The sequence below is a fragment of the Ammodytes marinus genome (assembly GCF_949987685.1).
Source record: "Ammodytes marinus genome assembly, chromosome: 14".
NCBI lineage: Eukaryota > Metazoa > Chordata > Actinopteri > Uranoscopiformes > Ammodytidae > Ammodytes > Ammodytes marinus.
Window position 1 is genome coordinate 20949712 of NC_137218.1, and position 20514 is coordinate 20970225.

General features: G+C 41.5%; 1 protein-coding gene across 1 annotated transcript; it reads left to right on the forward strand.

The window, feature by feature from the left end:
• Window positions 1-2578: 2578 nt before the first annotated feature.
• On the forward strand, window positions 2579-20247 carry LOC307261039 (protocadherin-10-like; the record flags this gene model as incomplete). Its single annotated transcript, XM_080041476.1, has 8 exons — window positions 2579-5113; window positions 8274-8329; window positions 8480-8592; window positions 8912-9181; window positions 9297-9325; window positions 16284-16395; window positions 16528-18965; window positions 20101-20247. 8 exons carry the CDS (start codon window positions 2579-2581, stop codon window positions 20245-20247), a joined length of 5700 nt encoding a protein of 1899 aa, XP_079897602.1.
• Window positions 20248-20514: the final 267 nt, after the last annotated feature.

The window sequence follows — 20514 nt, forward strand, 5'->3', positions numbered from 1 at the left end:
GAACTGTGAAGCTACTTTGTAGACAACAAATGCAATCAGAGTGTAATGTGCGTTGTTATACCTGTGAACATAATATACATGATGGTAATCATCGACATACAGGCTCCATAACAGTTTCTGTAAAAAATGTAAATGAGAACAAAGGGCTTTTTTCTCATCTCATCTAATTACTTTCATGCACTGATTTTCTGTACTGTGAGGGAAAAGAGAACAACTTGTTTTTGTGGTGCAACAAAGAGTGTAATAATAAACACAATCGACCATGCGCAGGAGGTAATATCCAAATGGATTTTTGCAGACTATTGAATTGCTTAATTTATTAATGAAAATCTATGTTTACTGATGGAGTACCCAAAGTGGAGCCAAAATACCCATTTCTGGTAATGTTATTTGTTCTATTGAGTGCATTTGATAAACTCCAGCCATTACTCTCTTTTTTTCAGACCAACCCCCTCATGAACATATTTTACATACCCTCACGATCTTAGTCGCAGCCTTTCCTTTTTTCACTACACTCTTGAAAATCCTGTGTGGAACAATTACAATACTATCAAGTCTCTGTTTAGTACCATTGTATGTCTATTGTATTTGTATACGATGTTGCAAGACAAACAGGAGAATAGATGGTAGAATTTCCCCCATCACCATAGCTGTCAATCATGTGAGGAGTCATCGCTGTCTAGTTGCTCTTGGCTCTTTAGACCAGGTGGTGAAGCGCATCTGTAATGTTTAACAAGAGGTTAAACAGAATTCTAAATAATTAGTTGCACTCAGAACATGTAACATGGCCGACATTTTATTTTTCCATTTACTGTAAGCAGGAATGCACACCACTGTTTCCAACCAAAACCGCTTAAGTGTTAAAAGCTGCCGAATATAGGCTAACCTACTCTAATCCCACTGTTTAAAAGCTGGAAAGTAGTTAAAGACAAAGGGATTGATACTCTACTTTTGCCCTTGAGTGAGAGAAAGCAGCAGGGAGAGAGGGACAGAGTGGGATAAATTGTGTGTGTGTGTGTGTGTGTGTGTGTGTGTGTGTGTGTGTGTGTGTGTGTGTGTGTGTGTACATCTGCGTGCATGCATATGTGTCTGTGTGCGTGTGCAATATATGGAGAGGGAGGTAGAGTGAGTGACAGAGAGATTATCTCTTTTGTATTTATGATCCCTAAATGTGGTGGTTGTATCCCCTCATCCCGGCTACTTAGTTTCTGCAGTGCGTAAGTGATGCCATGCACTTAGGCTGGGAAAAGCAGGTCAGTATGACCACTGAGAGAAAACCACATGTGCATCACATGGATAGCCCTGGGATTATGCCTCACAAAATGTCTTAATTCCTCTGTTCACTAATGATCCAGGGAGAATGCCCTCTAATCTCCATTCCATTAATTAAAAAGAGCATGAGCCCATGGAAAACCTCACCATCTGCTGCAGTTTCATTCCGGCAGACAGATTGTGTTTTCAGCTTTCAGCCAGGGGAACTGGGCTTTTTTTTCTTTCTTTCAGAGCAAACGGGTGGAGCGTGTATTGAGGTGGATGGTAAACTGATACAACTGCTCTACTTGTGTGTTAATACACTGAAATATGCTGAAGACATATTCTGTTTTAAATAGGAGAACTGCCTGCCAAGGTGCTGTGGTGATGTGTGGGAATTTGAGCTCCTTGGTGAGGAACTGACATACTTCAGAATACATGCTCCACAGTCCTCAAAGCATCATCTTCAGCGACTTTTGTTTTTAGTGGAACTGTTTCTATTATAAACTAATGCACTCTCAACTTTTTTATCAAATGCTGCAATACACTCCCTGTATTATTCCCAGGGGTTGCTTGATTACTATATTCTTTTTCTTCCTTAAAGCTGATTCAAATTGAGGCTGCCTCTCCTATTTTCCAACTGAAATGTCACACCCTTTATTTAACATGAACAACAATGAGTGGATTTTCACATTGATTTTCTTTCACAGTTGCATATGGCCATGACAATCAGGTACTGGAATGTTTCTTGCAGGTTCTTATATTCCTAATACTAAGGACAATGTCATTCCAAATTTCCTATCCTACTTTGAAATAATACTTAATTAAGAGAAGAGTTTTTTTTAAAACCTTTTTGTAAGCTAGACTTTATATGAAAGAAAGATTTGTCTTTTATCTATTTTATCATTCTATCAGTTGAAAATGATTAAACATAAGAAATGGAGTCAAGTGTGTTTGACCTGCGGTCAAAGCCTAGAGACTGTGACATGAATTTGATCGGGCTAGTAGGCAGGGTAGATTATCCGAGCAGATGTCGTTTCCCCTCCTATTGGAATAGTAGGGCCAATAATAAACACGCACTCACAGACACACGAAACACACACTATAATCTGAGATAGGCTTGTAGCCCTTGCACACCCCTTTCTCTCTCCTCTCTTTTCTCTCAGGCAGACAGAAGCTGTTCCAGTACCACCAATGTCAAGTTTCCCCCCCCCCCCCCACCAGACTGTAGCCTGTTTTGCTCAACTCTGCCTTAATCATTGCCTTGTATGAGAACAATACAGACAAGAGTCCTTGGTGTGAGTTGCGGCACTGATACAGCCTCCAGATGGACAGACAGGGGTCGAAGAAAGGACCGTGTGGGACATGGCATGCTGTGTGCCGTTTTGCGTTGTTGACATGTTTCTTGGACGCAGTCTGTGGACAGATTCGCTACTCAATCCCTGAGGAGCTGGAGCATGGAGCGTTTGTTGGCAACATTGCAGAGGACCTGGGCTTGGATTTGAACAAGCTGTCTGCGCGCCGATTCCGGATAGTCTCAGGTGCCAAGAAACAATATGTGGAGGTCAATTTAGAGAATGGGGTTTTATTTGTCAACGAAAGAATTGACCGCGAGGAACTATGCGAGCAGAGTTTGTATTGCTCTTTTCACTTGCAAGTGGTCATTGAAAACCCTCTGGAGCTTTACAGGGTGGAGATGGAGATTTTGGACGTGAACGACAACTCTCCCAGTTTCCCCTGGACCGAGTTCAATCTGGACATTTCGGAGTCCGCTACGCCGGGGTCCCGTTTCCCACTTGAGAGCGCGCAGGACCTGGACGTGGGCTCCAACTCGCTGCGCACCTATTTGCTGAGCGTAAATGAGCATTTCCTCTTGGATATACAGACACGCAGCGACGGCAGCAAATTTGCAGAACTTGTCCTTCAGAGCCCACTGGACAGAGAACAGCAAAGTGCGCATCAAATGGTCCTAACGGCGGTGGATGGGGGCGCGTCGGAGAGATCGGGCACTGCGCAAATTGACATCACCGTTTTGGATGCAAATGATAACGCGCCCGTGTTTGACCAGTCGTTCTACAGAGTGAGGCTGGCCGAAAACGCACCTAAAGGCACAGTAGTCATAAAGCTCAATGCGTCTGATTTAGACGAGGGTCCCAACGCTGACATCACCTACTCGTTCAGTGGCCACGCTCCACTCAAGGTGCGCCAGCTTTTCATCGTAGACGCGCGCACGGGGGAAATCAAAGTCAAAGGAGTGATAGATTATGAAAAGGCCAGGATGCATGAAATTTATGTTCAGGCTAAAGATAAAGGCCCTTCAGCCGTGGCAGTTCACTGTAAAGTGCTAGTGAACGTTCTGGATAAAAATGACAACATTCCAGAGGTGATCCTGACGTCGGTGTCCACACCTGTACAGGAGGACGCGCCCCCGGGAACCGTTATAGCCGTCATAAGCGTAACGGACAAAGACTCGGGTGAAAACGGGAACGTGGACTGTGAGATCCCCCATCACGTCCCCTTTCAACTCCACTCATCCTTTAAGAACTACTACACATTAGTAACTAGTGATTTTCTGGACAGGGAGGCAGTGGCTGAGTTCAACATCACCCTCACAGCCAGAGATATGGGCTCTCCACCGTTGTTCACTAGGAAAACTATTTTGGTCCAAGTCTCTGACGTGAATGATAACGCGCCTCACTTCAAACAGCCTTCTTATACTGTGTATTTGACTGAGAATAACGCGCCCGGGGCGTCCATTTGCTCTGTGACTGCACTGGACCCAGATTTTGGTCAAAATGCATACCTCTCCTATTCCATACTGGAAGGCGACATACAGGGAATGCCAGTGTCCACGTACGTGTCCATCAACTCGGACAACGGGAACATTTACGCACTGCGATCCTTTGACCACGAACAACTGAAAAACTTTCAGATCACGGTTCAAGCTCAAGACGCCGGGTTCCCTCCCCTCAAAAGCAACGTGTCAGTGAACATCTATATTTTGGACCAAAACGACAATACGCCTGTGATTGTGTCACCACTTCCGCAAAACGGCACGGCGCCCAGCGAAGCCGTGCCCAAATCAGCTGACGCCGGTCACCTTGTCACCAAAATCAGCGCGGTGGACGCGGACGGGGGTCAAAACTCGCGTCTTCTCTATCAAATGCTCCAGGCGACAGACCCGAGCTTGTTCAGCGTCGCTCTGTACACCGGCGAAATCAGGACAATACGCCAGTTAGTGGAGAAAGACCCCACGAGGCACAGGCTGGTCATTCTCGTGAAGGACAATGGTCAGCCGCCCCTCTCGGCCACGGTTTCCATCATCCTGTCAGTGGTTGACAGCCTGCCAGATTTGCAGCCCGATTTGGGTGACCTGTCACTGAGCCTGCATCACAGCTCCAACCTCACCCTGTACATAATCGTGTCCCTGGGCGCAATCTCCTTCACATTCCTGGTGGCTATCATCGTCCTGGTTGCAGTGCGGAGACTGAAGGGCAGAGCGTCCAGCAGAGAGTCAGACTTCCCCTCCATCAGCAAGCGCAGCCGCTGCTGCTGCTGCTTTCGCTCAGAGACATCGCCCACCACCGAGGTGTTTAAAAAGTCCAACTTAAACGTACGGATGTCCACGGGCGCGTCCGGATGCGCGGAGGCAAATGGCAACGGCGCACTTCCTCAGGTCTACTGCTACAAAATGTGCCTGACACCGGAATCGTCCAAAAGTGACTTCATGTTCCTGAAGCCTTGCAGTCCGGTTATGTCACTTCAACAGAATAACGCCAAGAGCACTGACTACCTGACTTCTGGATGGAGCGCACTGTCCAGCAATGAACTGGTCAACAACAGAGCTGCAACCCCAAACGAGGTAAGAGACTGAAATATGGTAACACTTGGTAACACTTTACAATAAGGTACACAAAAAAAGAGTAGTTACCCTTTTTAAAAGGTAAATTTACCTTTTTAAAATGTAAACTTACCTTTTTCAAAAGGTACATTTACCTTTTAAAAAGGGTAACTACTCTTTTTTTGTGTACCTTATTGTAAAGTGTTACCTGAAATATACTGGAACATACTCATCATAATCATAATAGAAACGGTAGTCTGCCTATCTTAACACTTTTTTTCCAAAACTATATCCACTCATTCATGTCCGTAAACAGTGTTGGAGAAGCTTCTTTGAAAGCAGCTTTGCAAACAGCAGCAAGCTAACAATCACGTCACACTGGAAGTAGTTGAACTAAAACAAAGCTACTACTCTCATGAGAAATCTAGTTTGGTTAACTAAAGCTGATAAAGCAGTTCAAATTGTAAAAACATAAATAATAATAATAATATCAAAATAACATAATCAGTCATTATTTTCCTTCTATGGCCCAACAATGTTTGTACTTTGTAGTTTCAGTAATTATCTACACCCAAATAGCAACAATAAAAAAGAAAGAAAAGTAATGTATCTTCTTGGATCACTATGTAAATATGAACTACCAGCAAGCTACTGCAAAATGTAATTAACCTAGTTTAATTAGAAAACGAGTGTACAGCTGTTCAATGATAGGAAGGGGCAAATTTCACAATGCATTTAACACACTGGGGGGCGCTCTATCATAGCCTACTCTGTAAGACAGTAACAACAATACAGACAATGCTGTATAAATACAAATGTTAAAGTGTAAAATGTTAGAATAACTCAATTTGTGAAGAATTATCAAATGAGCATCCATATGATATTGCATGTACTGTAGTTACCCTCAATTTGTTTATATACAAAAATATGTTTACGACGAGGGCATAAAAAGTGTTGCAGGGATATACAGTCATATGAAAAAGTTTGGGAACCCCTCTCAGCCGGCATTATAATTGACTCTGCTTTCACAAAAAAAATATAAAAGTGGTATGTCTTTAATTTACCAGGAACAGTTAAGTACTGGGATGTTTTCCAAACAAAGATTTTTTGAAAAGCAGTATTTGGTTGTATGAAATAAAATAAAATGTGAAAAACTGGCTGTGCAAAAATATGGGTACCCTTGTGGTTTTGTTGATTTTAATGCCTGTAACAGCATGTAAAACTGATGACTTTAAACACAAAGTTGGTTGGATTATGTTGTTAAGCCTTGAACCTCATATAATTGTCTGTTTAATCATGAGAAAATGTATTTTAGGTGCCTAAATGCAAGTTGCACTTCTCTTTGACTCTCTGCTGAAGTGAGACAGAATGGGATCATCAAAACAGCTCCCAAAAGATCTGAAAAACAAAGATTGTTCATTGTCATGGTTTAGGGGAAGGCTACAAGAAGCTTTCCCAAAGGTTTCAATTGTCAATTTCGACTGTAGGGAACGTTGTCAGGAAATGGAAGGACACAGGCATAGTGGCAGTTAAACCCAGGCATGGCAGACCAAGAAAAAAACAGGAGCGGCATAGGTGGAGGATTGTGAGAATGGTTGCACACAACCCACAGATCACCTCCAAAGACCTGCAAGAACATCTGGCTGCAGATTGTGCATCTGTACATCGTTCAACAATTCAGCGCAATTTGCACCAAAACATCTGCTTTTTATAAAGACCAAATAACTTAATTTTTGTCTCATCAGTCCAAAGCATTTTCTTCCAATATGAAGCTGGCTTGTCTAAATGAGCTTTTGCATACTCCATGCAACTGTATCTGTGGCGTGGGCGCAGAAAGGGCTTCCTTCTCATCACCCGGCCATACAGATGTTTTGGTGCAAATTGCACTGAATTGTAGAACCATGTACAGATACACAATCTGCAGCCAGATGTTCTTGCAGGTCTTTGGAGGTGATCTTTGGGTTGTGTGCAACCATTCTCACAATCCGCCGCATATGCCGCTCTTGTACTTTTCTTGGTCTGCTAGACCTGGGTTTAACTGCAACTGTGCCTGTGTCCTTCCATTCCCTGACAACGCTCCTTACAGTAGAAATTGACAATTGAAACCTTTGGGAAAGCTTCTTGTAGCCTTCCCCTAAACCATGACAATGAATAATCTTTGCTTTAAGATCTTTTGGGAGCTGTTTTGATGATCCCATTCCGTCTCACTTCAGCAGAGAGTCAAAGAGAAGTGCAACTTGCATTTAGGCACCTAAAATACATGTTCTCATGATTAAACAGACAATTATATGAGGTTCAAGGCTTAACAACATAATCCAACCAACTTTGTGTTTAAAATCATCAGTTTTACATGCTGTTACAGGCATTAAAATCAACAAAACCACAAGGGTTCCCATATTTTTGCACAGCCAGTTTTTCACATTTTATTTTATTTCATACAACCAAATACTGCTTTTCAAAAAATCTTTGTTTGGAAAACATCCCAGTACTTAGCTGTTCCTGGTAAATTAAAGACATACCACTTTTATATTTTTTTTGTGAAAGCAGAGTCAATTATAATGCCGGCTGAGAGGGGTTCCCAAACTTTTTCATATGATTGTAAGTAGAATATTTTTTTTTATCACAGACTTGAAGCTGTTTCTTGAATGTTACGCAGCTGCTGTTTATGCACTCCATTGAACAGAATCAGTACATTTATCAGTATTAAACCTCACGTTAGTCACATGAATAGATTAGTTACCAACTGATTTAGCAAATTTTAAGGAGATGTGACAACTTCTCTGTCGTTATAATTTTGCATTGGAACGCCTATAATGGATTTTGACAATGTCATTTAAAATCTGTTTTTAATAGTCTGGTAAAAACTTGAACTAATAATCTAATAAACCTCATCAAGATTCCAGCTGTTTTACTGAAGCTTGACTTTGTCAGTATTTTATTTCTTTGAAACTTGTGAACTGTTGACAACCGAAAAAAGTCATGTAAATCATCTTGAATAGATATGATATATACTGTATATATAGATAAAATAAAGATCGGATTTTAAAGTATCTTCCACATGATGATGCCTTTATCCTTGCACACAGGCCATCAGTGAGACATAAATACAGTGCAATTGTGCTACTTGAGCTGGTAACTAATTTTTTTCTCTTTTCATATCTCAACTGTGCAGCTTATTAGGTATTCAAACAAGGATTGGACCTGGACCAAGAACCAACGCAACTCAGCATACAAGAGGTGAACACATTGTTGAGCCAATTACAATACGCGCACACACACACACACACACACACACACACACACACACACACACACACACACACACACACACACACACACACACACGCCTCAATTTACACATGTTGTGCTGTCGATTCATCTCTTCAGGTATAGTTCAGGACACATGGAGGGCACCCTTTCTCGCCAACAACAATACGATGCCGATGGGTTTTCCTGCTCTGTAGCACCACAATACTTGACCTGGGGAAACCATATGAATGGTAGGTGGCAACTGTGCTCATTATTGGGCTCATTATTCTTCACATGAAAGCGGGTGGTGGGGTGGGGGGGGGGTCTCCCTTTGTCTGCGCCTTAGAACTTAGTTTGAAATATAAATTGCAGAACCGAGAAGCAGATAACACCACAGCCCTCCTCCTAACTTGCAGGAAGTGTTTTGCATTTTTCTGAAAAAGGCTTAAATTACCGTAAGAGGATGCCTTTTAAAAGCCACCTTATTGTATGTAAATATGGGCTCATTGCAGAAATAATCCTCTCAAACAAACTGTAATTTATGCGCATTTTTCCCCCCAATTTTTGCAGACTGCAAGATATCTCTCCACGAGGGAACAGTTCCTCATTACTCCTGGGCTACAAAGTACACTCAGCCTCATTCGGAGGCTCCAGACTACCAGCACAATGTGTACATACCTGGCACCACGTCTGACTACAGCACGCTGAAGCTGCCACCCAGAGGAGAGCTGGATATGTACAACACTTTCTCTACTTTTGGAAAGAAAAAAAGATTCATCTCAAGCTACGAACAATCTTTTGACAAGGATGATGGTCTCATAAGCAATGACATCTTCAAATGATACCCCAACTATACTGTACAATCTGTGTATGAAATATTTATGCCATTATCTAGGTCCATTAATACCTATGAATAACTCATTGCTCTGACCGACTGTGTTTCTCCTTTTTACAGTGGAATTTAATACCACTCCTCACCTTGTGGTGAGGAGTGGTGGTATATTTTCTATTTTTTGTAAATACCAAAACAAATATAAATAAAGTAAATAATATATATATTAGTCATAGTGGGATCAACTTTTCCATCATGAAGTTGTAGTCTTATGTGCATTTTGAGCAATAGAAAGAAGGTATACCTTTTACAGCAGCAGTGACCGCAGGTAAATGTGATTTGATCTGTTTTGAGGCTGCTGGTTCTCAGAAAGGTCATACTGTATGATTAACTAACATTATGTAGACCCAACATTTTGTCTTACAAGGACTGTTCTACTGAGAGCAATGCTGTGTGTCAAAGTTGTCAACCAACAAACTGTTCTACCTAAAGCTAACATATTTAGGATATATATTTAAAAAGAAAAAAACTACAACTGCTATACTCAACAACAAGGAGAATCTGTGTGGGCATTATTTTTCACTACAGTAACGGTTCTCTAATAAGTTCATCTTATGTCTTCCATGTTGGGTGCATTCAGTGACAGGTCATTTGTTCACAGGTCTATGAAGCGTGAATGCAGTGCAGGCACCATGTATGATCAATGCAAACAAATGGTAGAGAAAGGTTATGCAGTACAGGTTCATTCAAAACCAGAGGAGAGACTCAGTGGCAAATGCATCTGATTTCCGAAATACGCCATTGAAATGATGAGTCTAACCATGCATGCAACGTGTCCATCGGGATGTATACAACCTCAGTTTATTGAGAGATTGTGTTATCTAGGAATAGCATCACAGCCGTGATCCTGCTCATTGTGCTTGTGCGGCAGACCATTACGTTGACACAACACATCAAATTGTTGACACTTTAGAGGGCCACCTGCAATGTCACTGCAAATGACAGTCGGATGCTTTGATTACCGCTGTGGTAATAGACATAATTCCGACATTGGTTATATGCATTCCAGATTTGTATTCCTCATAGGGTGTGATTTGTACATCTACAGATAATTACAAAGTCAAGCTTCTTATGACTAACCGCTCTGTATATAATATCAATAAATGTGTCTTCAACTCTGTCGCTGTTTTTTGTTATTTGGCAGAAATACTTTTAATCCTGGCATTGGTGGATGTTGTTTATGTGGCTTTGAAATAACTGCTTGACCAAATTAGCATTTGTTCCAACAGAAATAAACAAATCCATCAAGTATGAAAGCAGTAAAAGTTCAATCTTGAGATGACATTGATGTTGTATACATCTGTATATGTCATCACAGCATAGCCTAAACAGTGTGCATTATAATTACAGTGGTTTTGTGCAACTGGCATAAGATTTAACGTGTTCTCATTGCATTGACAGCATGATTGAAGAAAGTGTGGCAAGAGCACGATTAGCTAACTGGCTTTAAACGTGGCTCTCAGAAAGAGGAAAAAAACGTGGGGGCAGAACTGGCAAGGCCGCCGCTCATATTGGACTGCCCTGGCTCAGCATGGTGCAAGTCATTCTGTGCCCTGATTGCTGACACTGAGATTTGTCTCCAGAGGGGTCAGGGGTGTGAGCCATGGAGTCAAAATGAAGGGCCCAATCTAGGTCAGGATGATCCTCACTCTACCAAACGGACACATGTATTCTAAACGTAAGGAGAAGCTGCTATTATTGTTCTTTTTTAGTGTGAATTGTGGGTCTGAGGTGCCATTTATCCTTTTTCTCTTGACAATCTGGTCAGTAAACCCTAGGATTTAAACTACTACTCTGGAAATAATCCACAAGATCCATCGCCTTTAACCGAGCCACTGCGGACCTGTGTGTTAATCTCTGGCCTGACTGCCTCAGTGAACTGCTTCATGTTGGAAAGCTGAGTGCCAAGGGCCAGATTCAGATGTATCCTGCACTCCAAGAAGATCATGTCAAGAGGGATGAAAACTTTGCGAAAAAAAAAAAATAGAATTTAGAGCCTGCCAGACATTTTAAATACAAATCCAGAGAAGCCTACGTACCTATACCCTATCAATAATACTAAACCAAGATTTATCTTTGTTTGTATCACAACCAGTACCAAAAAAGACACAGGCTTAGCAGTCATAATATGTCCCCTGTGCTATAAGCACAGACACATAGCTTTTGTCTAGCTTCTGCACTATGTGATATGTGCAGAGATTCCAATCTGTGTTGCTTTTTCCATGCATCTCCCTCCTTTTTTCTCCCAACAATCCATAGCTTCCACCACTCTGGTTGAACAGATGAGTTCCCCCTTTCCTTCCAGGAGAGGGTGCTCTTCCCACACGGACCTTTTTAGAAAAAAAGCAACTAACCACACCTATGTCTGTGCATGCTGTGTATTGGAATTCACTGTTTTATTTTCACACAAGCTTTAAATAATATGTTTTTGTCTTTTGTTACTCATGCATGCACATGCAAATATGACTTGCTTGTGTATCTTTACCATGAACTGTTAGATATGTTGTTTACAGTTGAACTTTGTAGTTTTTATATTACATTACTATGGCAGATAGTCCAAAGCAACTTACATCTAGGGCATGATATCACATGAAAATACCCCTAGTGGTAGTAGTAGATGGGTAAGTAAGTCCAATGTGACCATTTAAAGGCATTACATGTAATAGATAATACAAGTGTATGTTTGTGGTTTGGGTGCATTACAATTTTTTTACGATCACACGAACACTAAAATCAAAAGTATTACACAATTATCAAAACCTTAAACTCAAGAAGCAAACCTTTGGCCCATATGTGCACCACTATAAGCACAAAGTCAGCCTCACACTTTTTGCAAAACAATACACACAGTGATTTGCAAAACACTAAACACACTTGAATACATTAGACACAGAAGTATATCATGATGTCACCTTATTGCAATTCCAAAGCACTGACTGTCAAATGACAAAACACATGAGCCAGTCAGTAAACACAGCCATCAGGTGCTCAAACACATGATTGCTTTATTCTAGACACACCAATCAGGTTTACAGTTTTTGCCGAATGCTTACACACATGTTTCAGACTTTTGCCCACTGTGTTAAAACTTAACACACAGGCCGAATAGGACAAAGCACATGGAGATAAACTTCTAACTTATACGGCAAAATGAAACTCTTGAAACAAAACCTAACAATTCCATTTCAAAACTATTTTTAGCATCAAAACCATACACACATGCACTTTTGAATTACTCTTATAGCAGCAACAACACACAGATGTGCTTTATGCAAAACCCAGCTGTATTCAGTACTTTGGATGGTTTTTGACTTTACAGTTTTTGCCTAATGCTTACAGTTTTTGCCTAATGCTTACACTCTAATAGTGGTTGCTAGGCCCAACGCATCACAACCTCTAACTTTGGTGACCATGCCCTAAACACAAGCACCAATCCTACAAACACAATAAGTGCTTTGCACTGTGTTTGAAATTCCCCAACACACTTTTTGCAAAACACTACACACAGTGTTTTACATAAGATACATTGGTCAAAAAGGAAATCACCTGCAATCCTTTGGAAAACACATCTATTTAAAATACAAAACACAACTAAAATTGGAAAAGCACACAGATTCACACACATGAAAAATAAAAAATAAAGCTAATATAATACCAATCAGTGTGAGCCTTAGCATTACACATAGACCTCAGGTGAGCTCAGCTCCTTTGTGAGACAGTAAGAGTCAGGGGAAGAGGACAAAAGAGAGCGGCAGGAGGACGATGACAAAGGAGACAACAGACGGAGACAGGGTCACTAGTGGACCATGTTATAGATCATGGCCTAACAATATAGGAGGCTGGTCTGAGATTCCAGCCCAACAACACAATAGCTCCATAATTAGGACATTTAGACTGGATATCAGGAATATTTTTGCTGTTGCTTCTCAAAGGATGACATTGCATGTGATGTCGATGAGGCGATGTAGCCAGACACAAACGGGAGGCGGTATCCAAAGGATTCATTATCCACTCGCCAAATTCCTTACAACACATCTTTTTTTTACTGTAATTGTTTCAGAGTTCATAGTGACACACTGAATTGCTTGTTGAACTGCGATCCTACCTATTCGTTGTGTTTTTTTCTTTTGTTGGCCAAAACCATGAAATTGCAATATAAACTTGTTTTCTTTTCTAATTGAAAATATAGTGGATCAATCTTTCCAAAAAATTCTGCAAAAGGTTGGATACGGCACGCAAGGCGATATTTCCCCCGTTGCTTGGCAAGGGAGGACATTGCCTGTGACGTGGATGAGGTGATGTGGCCAGATGCCAACAGGAGACAGGATTCATAGCCTAAATGTCTTCCAATCATTCCCTTAGAACACTATGTTTTGTAGAATATTCTAGTTGTACCATTTATTTTTTTACTTTTGCAAAAACCTGAAATGGCAAAATAAAATAAAAAATCTGAAGCATTTACATTTTGTTTTCATGTATCTAGATCAACTGTAGTGGATCAACCTTTCACAAAAAAAAATCTGTATGAGACTTTTAAAGTCAAAAACCATCCAAAGTACTGAAAACAGCTGTGTTTTGCATAAAGCACATCGGTGTGTTGTTGCTGCTAGGAAAGAGTAATTCAAAAGTGCATGTGTGTATTGTTTTGATGCTAAAAACAGTTTTGAAATGGGATTGTTAGGTTTTGTTTCAAGAGTTTCGTTTTGCCGTATAAGTTAGAAGTTTATCTCCATGTGCTTTGTCCTATTCGGCCTGTGTGTTAAGTTTTGACACAGTGGGCCAAAGTCTGCAACATGTGTGTAAGCATTTGGCAAAAACTGTAAACACTAATAGTGGTTGCTAGGCCCAAAGGATCACAACCTCTAATTTTGTGACCATGCCCTAAACACAAGCACCAACCCCACAAACACAAAATAGGCTTTGCACTGTGTTTGAAATTCTCCAACACACTTCTTGCAAAACACTACACACTGTTTTTTATACAAGAAACATTGTTCAAAAAGGAAATCTCCTGCAATCCTTGTGAAAACACATCTATTTAAAATTCAAAACACAACTAAAATTGGAAAAGCACACAGACTCACACACATTAAAAATAAAAAAATAAATCTAATTGAATACCAATCAGTGTGAGCCTTAGCATTACAAATAGACCTCAGGTGAGCTCAGCTTCTTTGTGAGATAGTAAGAGTCAGGGGAAGTAAAGAGGACAAGAGAGAGCGGTAGGAGGACGATGACAAAGGAGACAACAGACGGAGACACATACAACAGGGACACTATAGTGGACCATGTTATAAATCATGGCCTAACAATATAAGAGCCTGGGCAGAGAGTCCAGCCCAACTACACAGTAGCTCCATAATTAGGACATTTATACTGGATATCAGGAATATTTTCGCTCTTGGTTCTCAAAGGATGACATTGCATGTGATGTTGATGAGGCGATGTGGCCAGACGCAAACGGGAGGCCGTATCCAAAAGATTCATATTCAACCCGCCCCATTCCTTACAACACTGTTTTTATTTTATTTTACTGTAATTATTTCAGAGTTTATATAGACAAACTGAATTGCTTCTTGAACTGCAATACCTATTTGTTTTTTTGTTGGCCAAAACAATGACATTGCAAAATACACTTTTTTTTCAGAAGCTTTTTTATTTTTATTTTCATATGTCTAGATGAACTGTAGTGAATCAATCTTTCACAAAAAAAATCTGTATGAAACTTGTAAAGTCAAAAACCATCCAAAGTACTGAATACAGCTGTGTTTTGCATAAAGCACATCTGTGTGTTGTTGCTGCTAGGAAAGAGTAATTCAAAGATGCATGTGTGTATTGTTTTGATGCTAAAAACTGTTTTGAAATGGGATTGTTAGGTTTTGTTTCAAGAGTTTCATTTTGCCTTATAAGTTAGAAGTTTATCTCCATGTGCTTTGTCCTATTCGGCCTGTGTGTTAAGTTTTGACACAGTGGGCCAAAGTCTGCAACATGTGTGTAAGCAATTGGCAAAAACTGTAAGCAATCAAAAAAAACTGTAAGTACAGATCCTCCTGTAATGCTGTAAAATGACACTAGATGGAGCTAAAGGAGAAGAATGATAAAGACCGTCCTCAACTCATCACTTCTATGCTCATCAGCCATCATGTCAGAATACAATCCTTCTAGTTTGGAAAACCAAAGACATCTAAGTATAGCAGCAAGCACATGCTTGCTAGTGAACGAGAGTAAAAGCTGAATGGGCTATGGTACTGCATTCAAAATGGTCTATAATGTAAAACTTAACTACATGTCACATCAAAATAAAATATATCATTTCGCATGACTTCTTTTTCTTTTTTACATTTTTAAAACCCCATGACTAATGTATGTTAGTCTGATGAGGTTATACAGAGTGAGGAATAGCCTAAAAGACTGAGTTGAGAAAATAAAACACTTTAAGTGTATGTTACATCTCTTAATTAATTTGGATAAGTACCATATTTTAAATACCAAATGAGCTTCAAAGTGACATTATTTTGCTGACTATTTTCAGTCCTATAATCATCATCCATGTAGCAAGAGCAGCTTCCTGTATATAACCATATTGCGTAAAAATATTGGCAATATCCACCAAAGGGAATGATACAACATACCCACAAAAAAATAAAGTATGAAATTGCATAACGTTTTTTTTAATGTTTCCCTTATATTTACAATTGGTAACATTCTGATTGTAAACTTCAAAGTTGTTTCTTGGAATATCCTAGTTTTTATGTAATTTGTCTATTAAATTAAAAAAGATACTGTCATGGAGCATTCACTTGTTTTGGAAACTTGATTTTTCAACATAGTTCCGCAAAAGGTCTTTGAACTATGATTAAAAAACTATAGGAATCAAATAAATGTTCGAAACACATCTGCAGAGAGGGAGTTTTACAAGTGAGGAATGTGGGTTGCAGTTCTATATTTCAACAATATTTCCTTGAATAAAAACTTTGAGCTGAGGCTACCACATATTTAATCCATCAACTGTTCTGTTCGAGGCCTTGTTTGTACACTTTCTATGTGCAGCCCTTTATTTTAATGAACGGGGGGTTCACCCCTCCCTCCCTGCCGGCCAACCCACACAGATGCTGCGAACGCCCCTGCACAGCGTTGCTGACAGAGCCCCTCTCCTCCAGCGGTACTGTACTGTATATGGCCTGCTGCAGCTACAGCTTCAACTCGTGGAGGCAAGAATGACACCGGCGCTCCCTTCCATCAAGACAACCTGATCGTAAGGACGGATCTGTTTCATTGCTACATTATATACAAGGACTAAACGTAATGATGGCGCTCGCATTTGCACCTTTACGGATTGTGGCCGTTTTCACATTCATTGCACTGTGGGGATGCGCGCTGTCCATCACTCGGTACTCTATTCCGGAGGAGATGGAAGAGGGCTCCTTTGTTGCCAACCTGGCCACAGATTTGGGTCTGGATGTTCGCAGTTTGGTGCAGCGCAGCGCGAAGCTCGATGTCATTCACAGCAAAAATTACCTTGACATCAACAAAGAAACGGGGGAGCTGCTCATCCGCGAGAAGATAGACCGGGAGAGCATATGCATGACTAAAACCACCTCGTGCTTTCTGAAGATGGATGTCATACTTGAAAACCCCATTCGCATATTTAACCTCGAGCTGGAAATCATGGACATCAACGACAACGCACCGGTGTTTCGCAGACGCACAATGCACTTGGACATCTCGGAGGCAACCCCTCCCGGTGAGAGATTTTCATTGACAAACGCCGTTGATGCGGACGTGGGGGCGAATACAATCAAGACCTACTATCTCAGCGAAAGCAAGTACTTCAGCATAGACATACAGACTGGCAGCGATGGCTCCAAATACGTCGATTTGGTGCTGAATGGTAATTTGGATCGTGAGGAGCATGCAGTTCATAATTTGATTTTAACTGCTGTAGATGGAGGGGTGCCTCCCCGCTCCGGCACAGCCAGCATCATTATCAACGTCCTGGATATCAATGACAACGCCCCCCTGTTCAGTCAGCCGGTCTTTGAAGTCAACGTTTCAGAGAACTCGGCTGCGGGTACAGTGGTCATGACCTTAAACGCAACAGACTTGGATGAAGGCACAAACGCTCAGTTGGTATATTCCTATACGCTGTACACCTCAGAGAAGACGCAGGAGCTCTTCTCGCTTGATCCAAACACTGGTGAGATTAAGGTTAAGGGGGTGATCGATTATGAAGAGAGTCAGAGTTTTGAGATGCACATACAAGCCCAGGACAGGGGGGCCAACCCTCTGTTAGGACACTGTAAAGTCACGGTGTACGTCACAGATCTGAACGATAACTACCCAGAGGTGACCATCAAGTCTGTGAAAAGTGCACTGACTGAGGATGTGTCTGTAGGGACGCTGATCGCAGTGGTCAGCGTCAGGGACAGGGACTCTGGAGGCAATGGGGAAGTGGAGCTCATTTTGAATCAGGAAGCGTCTTTGCCGTTCCTCCTGAACAAATCCTCAGAGGGTTACTTTGAGCTGCTGGTTTCAAAGCCACTGGACAGAGAGATTGTAAGCAAATATGACATCACACTGAGGGTGACAGACAAAGGTTCGCCGCCCTTATCTGAAAACGAAACCATCACTTTAGAAATCCTCGACATAAATGACAACGCGCCCAAATTCTCCCAGTCCTTCTACACTATCCACGTCGTGGAGAACAATCTACCGGGGGCTTTGTTGACATCTCTCAGTGCGTTTGACCCAGATCTCAACGAGAACCAGTACTTGGTGTATTTCATAATGGAGAAGGAGATTGTGAACACGTCCATGTCAATGTTGTTCTCCATCAACCCAGAGAATGGTGATCTCTATGCCCTGAAGACCTTCGACTATGAAAGAGAGAGGGAATTCCTCTTCCACATCGAGGCTCGAGACTCCGGAGTTCCCCCGCTGAGCAGCAATGTGACAGTGCACATCATCATCCTGGACCAAAACGACAACACGCCTATCATAGTGTCACCTTGGCGGGCGCAGGGCTCCATGGTAGAGGAGGTGATACCGAGGTCCACGGACAAGGGCCACCTGATAGCCAAGGTGATCGCCATCGATGCCGATTCTGAACAGAATGCCAGGGTCACTTATCAGCTGCTGCAGATCACTGATGCGAGCCTCTTCAGCCTGGATCAGTACAACGGGGAAATCCGGACAACGCGGATGTTCAGCTACAGAGACCCAAGACAGCAGAGACTGGTGATCGTCGCCAAAGACAACGGTCAACCATCTCTCTCGGCCACCGTCACCATCAAGATATCGACGGTGGAAAACGTCATGTCCTTTTCGGAGACCACCGAGTTGCCGATAGAGTACGACCTCTTCACGGACCTGAACCTGTACTTGGTGATCGGTTTAGGGGCTGTGTCGTTTCTGCTACTGATAACCATCTTGGTTATCATTGTGCTGAAGTGTCAAAAACCGAAGCCGAAGGCCATCAAGATCCCGCCACCCAACAGAAACAGTGTGATCAGCAGGAACAGCATGATCAGCCAGAGAAGCTCCACCATCGCAGATTCCACCCTGATCTCCAGCGATGCCTACTGGTACAGTTTGTTCCTGGCAGAGACAAGGAAAGGCAAAGTGGTGGTGAGACAGCCCATCATACCCAAAGGAGCTGGGTATTTTGTGTCCAGTATACCTAGGAGCATAGGGCCGAGTGAGACCACAGACTCCAGAGCATCCACGCTGGAGGTATGTATAAATGAAGTCTGTAGCTATTAATAGAGTTGAAAAAGGGGGAAGCACACTTTTGTTTAGGGGTGTTTACAGAGTACACAACACTAATGAACCCGGAACAAGTGTTGATAGGACAGCTAATTATAGTGTGTTGAGCAACTTAGATATCATGAGACTCTACCCTGAAAAGTCTACAAATGTTTTGCTGTATTTAATTTTGATGCAGGTTTATCATGCTTTTAATAACCTTTGCAGATTCAACTAAGTGCTTTTACTTCTGTATGTTCTCTAATTTAGCATCACCAATTATACACAAACATTTCCTTCAAAGAAACATTTCCCCTTTTACCATCAAAGTTTTGTTTAGATATGTTTTTGAGGCTTGAAAAGGTAGATGTAAAAGTATTTTGTGATTCATCAAGTGACCCTTTGGAGGGCCCCCTCTCATGTATTTTCTACATTTATTCAAGTCAAGCATCTGATGACTTCTTCCACCACTGTAGCCCCCAAATGCACTTTCAAATCCATTAGGGCTGACATCAGTGACTGGAAAATCAATTATTGTTGTTATTTAGCCTGTGTCTGGGTTATGAGTCGGAGTTTTTGAGTAGGAATTGTCATCTGGTTGATATCACCCTGAGGAAAATGAATAGTTTGTTTTCTGTGAAATCAAAGTAAAAAAGAAATGTGATGCAAATGAAAACGAAAGTTAAAAAAAAAGTCACTGGGGTTGGTTGTTACAGAAATACTGCATTAGGTCCAAAATGTTTTCCTTGGCATTCTACTACACTGATGTATTGAAAATATATAATGGACTGTAATGCACCTATTTCCAAAGACAACAGAAAACAAATCTGGCAAATTAGTTACAAATTAGATAGGAATATAAGCATGCTGATGCTCATTATTGGATGTCTAGAGAAAACTATCTGGACTTTCATTGCATAATTAGGCCAAACAAATACCGCAAATCTGAAAATGTGCCTCCCTTCGATGTCTTGTGTGGTATGTAGGTCATTTATTGCAGATGCATAACGCACAATCAGAGCATAACTAGTGGGTGTAAGAAGGGGGTGGAGAAGTGGGGGGATGGGGTGGGGTGGTGGGGGGTGACTTCAAAGCCCCAGAAATGGATGGGGTTCTCTTCAAGGACAAGAGATACATCGCTTTACTAAGTGAGCTGTGGAATCTCCAGCAGGCCTCCTGCAAAACCAAGGCCGCATTCAACATACTGCCGCTGATACTGGTCCAGATGTTGTTTGCCTTTGTACAGCTGGAGACCTGCAGACTACACTGAAACAAGTGGTCCACTTAAAGAAGACACATTATCAATATGCATGTGGAGAAAGAGAGAGAAAGAGAGAGAGAGAGACAGAGAGAGAGAGAGAGAGAGAGAGAGATTGGTGCATGATGCGCATGTATTTAAAGTGTGATTCTGTGTGAGTGTCTGAGTTTAACATGTACCACTGAACTTGTCTCTTTTTTTCTGTTCTTAAGTACTCAAAATGAAAGGAAGTCCATTCTACAACTGGAGGTATGCTGGTTGCCAACTACATCCTGTAGA